An 8,765-nucleotide genomic window follows, 5' to 3' on the forward strand; every position below is an offset into this window, starting at 1 on the left:
TGGAACCTCAAACCAGAACATGTTTCAATGTGCTTCAGGAAATGACTGGAAGCAGTTTGATGCTTCATGAAGAACCCAGAGCAGAACCAGGAAGCAGGACCCAGAGCAGAACCAGGAAGCAGGACCCAGAGCAGAACCAGGAAGCAGAACCAGGAAGAAGGACCCAGAGCAGAACCCACAGTCGAACCAGGAAGCAGGACCCAGAGTCGAACCCAGAGTCGAATCCAGAGCAGGACCCAGAGTCGAACCAGGAAGCAGAATCCAGAGCAGAACCAGGAAGCAGAACCCACAGTCGAACCAGGAAGCAGGACCCAGAGTCGAACCCAGAGCAGAACCAGGAAGCAGAATCCAGAGCAGAGCAGACCCAGAGCAGAACCCAGAGTCGAACCAGGAAGCAGGACCCAGAGCAGGACCTAGAGCAGGACCCAGAGCAGAACCCACAGTCGAACCAGGAAGCAGGACCCAGAGTCGAACCCAGAGCAGAACCAGGAAGCAGGACCCAGAGCAGGACCTAGAGCAGGACCCAGAGCAGAACCAGGAAGCAGGACCCAGAGCAGAACCCACAGTCGAACCAGGAAGCAGGACCCAGAGTCGAACCCAGAGCAGAACCAGGAAGCAGGACCCAGAGTCGAACCCAGAGCAGAACCAGGAAGCAGAATCCAGAGCAGAACCAGGAAGCAGGACCCAGAGCAGAACCAGGAAGCAGGACCCAGAGCAGAACCAGGAGCAGTACCAGGAAGCAGAACCAGGAGCAGCACCAGGAAGCAGGAGCAGAACGAGGAAGCAGTACCAGGAAGCAGTACCAGGAAGCAGGAGCAGAACGAGAAGCAGGACCAGGAGCAGCACCAGGAAGCAGTACCAGGAAGCAGGACCCAGAGCAGTACCAGGAAGCAGCACCAGGAGCAGAACGAGGAAGCAGTACCAGGGAGCAGTACCAGGAAGCAGGACCCAGAGCAGTACCAGGAAGCAGGACCAGGAGCAGACCAGGAAGCAGGACCAGGAGCAGTACCAGGAAGCAGACCCAACAAAAGAAAAGTCCCATTAATTGGTCGAGTATTGTTAAAACATTAACAGCAATTATCTCCGTTTTTGTAGCAGGAAAAACTATATTAAGTTAAAGTAAATTAAATATGGATTGAATTTTCTTTCTTTTTTACAAAGATGTTGATTTTAAATGAGCATATTTCATTTAATTGGCAACATTTGTTTTATTTACTTCTTCACATCACAAGAATTGTTACTTATTTTTTAATTAATAATATTTCATTTATTTACATATTTTTTACAAAATGTATCTACTTACATCATCACTTATTGTTATTTCGCTTTTATTAATTTATATGACTATTTAATCACATACTAGTTTCTTTTTACAGCACTTATTTTGTTATTATTTATTCATTTACACAATCATTTTATTCAAATTCACAACAAGTACCTTTTCTAGATCGTATTTCATTTCATCTTTTCGTATATTAGTAAGCCAACAGGAGAAATGACGTTTGTGTTCAGAGCTCAGCAGCTTCACAGTCTCGAGACGAACCTCCGGACAGTTTGAGTCTCGAGACGAACCTCCGGACAGTTTGAGTCTCGAGACGAACCAGACAGTTTGAGTCTCGAGACGAACCAGACAGTTTGAGTCTCGAGACGAACCAGACAGTTTGAGTCTCGAGACGAACCTCCGGACAGTTTGAGTCTCGAGACGAACCTCCGGACAGTTTGAGTCTCGAGACGAACCAGACAGTTTGAGTCTCGAGACGAACCTCCGGACAGTTTGAGTCTCGAGACGAACCAGACAGTTTGAGTCTCGAGACGAACCTCCGGACAGTTTGAGTCTCGAGACGAACCTCCGGACAGTTTGAGTCTCGAGACGAACCTCCGGACTTTGAGTCTCGAGACGAACCTCCGGACAGTTTGAGTCTCGAGACGAACCTCGACAGTTTGAGTCTCGAGACGAACCTCCGGACAGTTTTGAGTCTCGAGACGAACCAGACAGTTTGAGTCTCGAGACGAACCAGACAGTTTGAGTCTCGAGACGAACCAGACAGTTTGAGTTCGAGACGAACAGACAGTTTGAGTCTCGAGACGAACCGACAGTTTGAGTCTCGAGACGAACCAGACAGTTTGAGTCTCGAGACGAACCAGACAGTTTGAGTCTCGAGACGAACCAGACAGTTGAGTCTCGAGACGAACCAGACAGTTTGAGTCTCGAGACGAACCTCCGGACAGTTTGAGTCTCGAGACGAACCAGACAGTTTGAGTCTCGAGACGAACCAGACAGTTTGAGTCTCGAGACGAACCAGACAGTTTGAGTCTCGAGACGAACCAGACAGTTGAGTCTCGAGGACGAACCAGACAGTTTGAGTCCTTCACTCCTCCACAGTCACATGTCCAGGTTTGAGAGGAAGGAGGGGAGAAAGAAGGAGAGAAGAAGGAGAGGAAGAAGAGGAGGAAGGAGGAGAGGAAGGAGGGGAGGAGGAAGGAGAGGAAGAAGAGGAGGAAGAAGAAGAAGAGGAGGAAGGAGAGGAAGAAGAGGAGGAAGGAGGGGAGGAAGAAGAGGAAGAAGAAGAAGAGGAGGAAGGGGAGGAAGAAGAGGAGGAAGGAGGGGAGAAGAAAGAAGAGGAGGAAGCAGGGGAGGAAGAAGAGGAGGAAGAAGAAGAGGAGGAAGAAGAAGGAGAGGAGGAAGAAGAAGAAGAGGAGGAAGGAGGGAGGAAGAAGAAGAAGAGGAGAAGGAGGGGAGGAAGAAGAAGAAGAGGAGGAAGGAGGGGAGGAAGAAGAAGAAGAGGAGGAAGCAGGGGAGGAAGAAGAGGAGGAAGAAGAAGAGAGGAGGAAAGAAGAAGGAGAGGAGAAGAAGAAGAAGAGGAGAGGAGGGAGGAAGAAGAAGAAGAGGAGGAAGAAGAAGGAGAGGAGAAGAGAAGAAGAGAGGAAGGAGGAGAAGAAGAAGAGGAGAAGAGGAGGAAGAAGAAGGAGGCAGAAGAGAGAGGCCAGAAGAGGCTCTGAGACGAGTCGAGATGAGTGGTGTGGTCCCGGAAGGTGACGGAGGGGAAGTCAAGCGGTTCCTCCACCAGCAGGAATGTCTCCAGCACCGTTTTACGCACATTGGATGAGGATTGGATGTTTTCCTCTACAAACGTTCATGTGGGACTCGTTTTGTGACCATACCCCTTCACGCGGAGGTGGGAAAGGCCTCGTGCACGGAGACGAACTAGTTCGTGGTGTTCCGCACGGAGCAGACACAGGAGCCCTGCAGACGCCGTGCGCCCGCTTGGAGAGCTTTGACGCAGATCAGGCGTCGTGGAACTCCGCGCCGCCGCCCAGCGGGGCCGCGGGACCGGAGGGTGTAGTTCCCCCCCCGCGTTGTTGTCCCAGAAGTCGCCCCGGGGGTCCCTCAGGAACACGGCGAAGTGCACGGCCGCGCTGGGCTCCATGCAGGGCGGCGTGAACACCGTGAAGGCGAAGCGCTCCCCCAGCAGCCCCGCGCCGCCCGCAGCCGCCGGCAGCGCCTGCACGTCCACGTGGGACAGCCAGTCGTTGAAGGTGTACCTGATCCCGACCTCTTGGTCCCCGTCGTGGCCCAGGACCCGGATCTGCCCGCGCACGTCGAACTGCGTGATGGTGACGCGCTCCAGACAGACGCGGAGCTGCCGCACCCTGCGCTCCACGTCCCGGGGCTCCGGGAAGCAGGCCACCAGGCGGGCCCGGGTCGGGGCCCGGGTCGGGGTCCTGGCCGGGCCTGAAGCCGTGCCTCAGGTCGCTGAGGGGGTCGTGCTGCGGGGGGGGGAAGCTGCGGTGCCGCGACAGCACCTTGCTGGGGATCTGCGGCTCCTCCAGCGTGCTGAAGTGTTTGACCCGCGCGAGGCTCTGACCCATGGGAGTCCGCGAACTTCACCGACTTCTTCTCCCGTGGCCCCCCGGGGAGCCCTCCAGCAGGCAGGCCGGCAGGGACCGGGCCCTCCTCCGGTCCCTCATGAACCTCTCCAGCCGGGACGCGTCCACCTCGTCGTCCAGGACCTCGTCCTCCAGGCCGTTGTCCATGCTCCAGTCCCGGGACATGTGTGGATCCCGGGTCAGGAGTCCGCTTCCAGGGGTCCCGGAGCGGGGCAGCTTGTATACACACTCCCCCCCCCCCCCCCCCCCCCCCCCCCCCCGAGACGAGAACGTGCTGAGAACAGAACAGGAACGAGGGCGGTGGTGCCGCTCAGCTGCTGCGCAATAACGAATCTCATGTCAACCTTCACGCACACACACAAACACACACACAACACACACACACACACACACACACACACACACACACACACACACACACACACACACACACACACCACACACACACACACACACACACACACACACACACAGGTAGATTATATAACACCGACCGGATACAAAAACTACTTATTTTTATTCCAATGACACGTTTGTATCATTGATTCACAGAGTTTTCTTGGTATTTTGGCTCAATTGTCCTGAATCGATTCAAACATTTTTTCACTTCAAACTTTTCACGTTTCACTAAAGTCTCATTGGTCACGAACAAAAATCTCTCAATCATTTTTATACAATTCTAGAAAAAATACTTTTCAAATGAAGATGTGAGATCAAAAAGATACAATGTGCCAGATTTCTGTGTTCAAACATGAACTCGGCTCTGAAATGCACCAGGAAATGTTTCCTTCTAACCAAAACAGGAAAGTCTTCACAAACAGTTTTGCCTTCATGTGCAGCAGAACTGTTATGTTGTTGTTTCCACCTTGGGTTTATTACATTTTACACTCAAATCTATTTTTTGGGACAAAAAATGTGTTTGAACAACAGCAAACATACATTTTTTAAATATATTTACATGTTAATCTGTGTTGCTTCTGTATATACTCTTCCTTCTTTTTAACTCTTACTTTAGTCATGTAGTTTCTTCTACATGGTAGGGAAGCAGTGTGTGTGTGTGTGTGTGTGTGTGTGTGGTGTGTGTGTGTGTGTGTGTGTGTGTGTGTGTGTGTGTGTGTGTGTGTGTGTGTGTGTGTGTGTGTGTGTGTGTGTGTGTGTACAACCTGCAGGAGACAAACAGCCACTGACAAGTTGAAGAGAAGAGAATTCAGAAGGAGCTTCATGTTTGACCAGGCCACCATCCTGGTTCCTGTTTCCTCCACGAGACGGCTCAGGTCTGACGAGACCTGGACCATAGAGACGACTCACCAACCAGACGTCTCTATGGTTCAGGTCTGACGAGACCTGGACCATAGAGACGACTCACCAACCAGACGTCTCTATGGCTCAGGTCTGACGAGACCTGGACCATAGAGACGACTCACCAACCAGACGTCTCTATGGTTCAGGTCTGACGAGACCTGGACCATAGAGACGACTCACCAACCAGACGTCTCTATGGCTCAGGTCTGACGAGACCTGGACCATAGAGACGACTCACCAACCAGACGTCTCTATGGTTCAGGTCTGACGAGACCTGGACCATAGAGACGACTCACCAACCAGACGTCTCTATCTGGTTCAGGTCTGACGAGACCTGGACCATAGAGACGACTCACCAACGAGGCGTCTCTATGGTTCAGGTCTGACGAGACCTGGACCATAGAGACGACTCACCAACCAGACGTCTCTATGGCTCAGGTCTGACGAGACCTGGACCATAGAGACGACTCACCAACCAGACGTCTCTATGGTTCAGGTCTGACGAGACCTGGACCATAGAGACGACTCACCAACCAGACGTCTCTATGGCTCAGGTCTGACGAGACCTGGACCATAGAGACGACTCACCAACCAGACGTCTCTATGGTTCAGGTCTGACGAGACCTGGACCATAGAGACGACTCACCAACCAGACGTCTCTATGGTTCAGGTCTGACGAGACCTGAGCCAAACCAGCCGGAGCCAAGAACCATGAATATTTAGCTTTCCTCAGGCAGCAGCAGAGCCGTTCTGTTGTCAACAGAACAATGTAGCAGCAACAGCAGAGCAGCAGAGCAGCAGAGCAGCAGCAGAGCAGCAGTAGAGCAGCAGTAGAGCAGCAGCAGAGCAGCAGAGCAGCAGTAGAGCAGCAGTAGAGCAGCAGAGCAGCAGTAGAGCAGCAGAGCAGCAGTAGAGCAGCAGCAGAGCAGCAGAGCAGCAGTAGAGCAGCAGTAGAGCAGCAGAGCAGCAGTAGAGCAGCAGAGCAGCAGTAGAGCAACAGAGCAGAGCAGCAGTAGAGCAGCAGCAGAGCAGCAGAGCAGCAGTAGAGCAGCAGAGCAGCAGCAGAGCAGCAGAGCAGCAGTAGAGCAACAGAGCAGAGCAGCAGTAGAGCAACAGAGCAGAGCAGCAGTAGAGCAGCAGCAGAGCAGCAGTAGAGCAGCAGTAGAGCAGCAGTAGAGCAGTAGAGCAGCAGTAGAGCAGTAGTAGAGCAGCAGAGCAGCAGTAGAGCAGCAGAGCAGCAGCAGAGCAGCAGAGCAGCAGTAGAGCAACAGAGCAGAGCAGCAGTAGAGCAACAGAGCAGAGCAGCAGTAGAGCAGCAGCAGAGCAGCAGTAGAGCAGCAGTAGAGCAGCAGTAGAGCAGTAGAGCAGCAGTAGAGCAGTAGTAGAGCAGCAGAGCAGCAGTAGAGCAGCAGAGCAGCAGTAGAGCAGCAGAGCAGCAGCAGAGCAGCAGTAGAGCAGCAGCAGCAGTAGAGCAGCAGTAGAGCAGCAGAGCAGCAGCAGAGCAGCAGTAGAGCAACAGAGCAGAGCAGCAGTAGAGCAGCAGCAGAGCAGCAGTAGAGCAGCAGAGCAGCAGAGCAGCAGCAGAGCAGCAGTAGAGCAGCAGCAGAGCAGCAGCAGAGCAGTAGAGCAGAGCAGCAGTAGAGCAGCAGTAGAGCAGCAGAGCAGTAGAGCAGCAGTAGAGCAGTAGAGCAGCAGTAGAGCAGCAGAGCAGCAGTAGAGCAGTAGAGCAGCAGTAGAGCAGCAGCAGCTGGTGTAGGGTCATTGTACGGTCCAGACGGCTGGACGTGACGGCGGAGGATTTGTTTACCAGCTTGTTGACAGAGTAAACGGAGCGTCCTGCTCTCTGGCGGCTTCAGCGGGACGCACACTTTCCACGTGGATCTGTGGAAGTGCGTCAGCCGCAGCAGGTCAACACAACACCAACGTCACCGCTGACGTCACCACGCTGACATCACCGCTGACGTCAGCGGTGACGTCAGCGGTGACGTCAGCGGTGACATCACCACGCTGACGCTACGCAACTTTCACTTCTGGAGGTTTGTTTGCTTTTTTCCCTTTTAGGGAGAAAAATACCAAGGATTTTAATTCTGTTCACGTTCTAGCTGTTGTTCCATCTCGTACACGTTCTAGCTGTTGTTCCATCTCGTACAGGTTCTAGCTGTTGTTCCATCTCGTACAGGTTCTAGCCGTTGTTCCATCTCGTACACGTTCTAGCTGTTGTTCCATCTCGTACAGGTTCTAGCCGTTGTTCCATCTCGTACAGGTTCTAGCTGTTGTTCCATCTCGTACACGTTCTAGCTGTTGTTCCATCTCGTACAGGTTCTAGCCGTTGTTCCATCTCGTACAGGTTCTAGCTGTTGTTCCATCTCGTACAGGTTCTAGCTGTTGTTCCATCTCGTACACGTTCTATCTGTTGTTCCATCTCGTACAGGTTCTAGCTGTTGTTCCATCTCGTACACGTTCTAGCTGTTGTTCCATCTCGTACACGTTCTATCTGTTGTTCCATCTCGTACAGGTTCTAGCTGTTGTTCCATCTCGTACACGTTCTAGCTGTTGTTCCATCTCGTACACGTTCTAGCTGTTGTTCCATCTCGTACAGGTTCTAGCTGTTGTTCCATCTCGTACACGTTCTATCTGTTGTTCCATCTCGTACAGGTTCTAGCTGTTGTTCCATCTCGTACACGTTCTATCTGTTGTTCCATCTCGTACAGGTTCTAGCTGTTGTTCCATCTCGTACAGGTTCTAGCTGTTGTTCCATCTCGTACACGTTCTATCTGTTGTTCCATCTCGTACACGTTCTAGCTGTTGTTCCATCTCGTACACGTTCTATCTGTTGTTCCATCTCGTACAGGTTCTAGCCGTTGTTCCATCTCGTACAGGTTCTAGCCGTTGTTCCATCTCGTACACGTTCTAGCCGTTGTTCCATCTCGTACAGGTTCTAGCCGTTGTTCCATCTCGTACACGTTCTATCTGTTGTTCCATCTCGTACAGGTTCTAGCCGTTGTTCCATCTCGTACAGGTTCTAGCTGTTGTTCCATCTCGTACAGGTTCTAGCCGTTGTTCCATCTCGTACAGGTTCTAGCTGTTATTCCATCTCGTACAGGTTCTAGCCGTTGTTCCATCTCGTACAGGTTCTAGCCGTTGTTCCATCTTGTACACGTTCTATCTGTTGTTCCATCTCGTACAGGTTCTAGCCGTTGTTCCGTCTCGTACAGGTTCTAGCCGTTGTTCCATCTCGTACAGGTTCTAGCCGTTGTTCCATCTCGTACACGTTCTATCAGTTGTTCCATCTCGTACAGGTTCTAGCCGTTGTTCCATCTCGTACAGGTTCTAGCCGTTGTTCTATCTCGTACACGTTCTAGCCGTTGTTCCATCTCGTACAGGTTCTAGCCGTTGTTCCATCTCGTACAGGTTCTAGCCGTTGTTCCATCTCGTACAGGTTCTAGCTGTTGTTCCATCTCATACACGTTCTAGCCGTTGTTCCATCTCGTACAGGTTCTAGCTGTTGTTCCATCTCGTACACGTTCTAGCCGTTGTTCCATCTCGTACAGGTTCTAGCTGTTGTTCCATCTCGT

At 51.9% G+C, this 8,765-nt stretch overlaps 1 protein-coding gene across 1 annotated transcript; it reads right to left on the bottom strand.

Moving 5' to 3' along the window:
• Positions 1 to 3,205: 3,205 nt before the first annotated feature.
• On the bottom strand, positions 3,206 to 4,053 carry ppp1r3g (protein phosphatase 1 regulatory subunit 3G; the record flags this gene model as incomplete). Its single annotated transcript, XM_080521622.1, is given in 5 exon segments — positions 3,206 to 3,355; positions 3,357 to 3,695; positions 3,697 to 3,870; positions 3,872 to 3,901; positions 3,904 to 4,053. Coding segments are annotated over 5 exon segments (843 nt in total).
• Positions 4,054 to 8,765: the final 4,712 nt, after the last annotated feature.

The sequence above is a fragment of the Blennius ocellaris genome (assembly GCF_963422515.1).
Source record: "Blennius ocellaris genome assembly, contig: SCAFFOLD_91, whole genome shotgun sequence".
Classification (NCBI taxonomy): Eukaryota; Metazoa; Chordata; class Actinopteri; order Blenniiformes; family Blenniidae; genus Blennius; species Blennius ocellaris.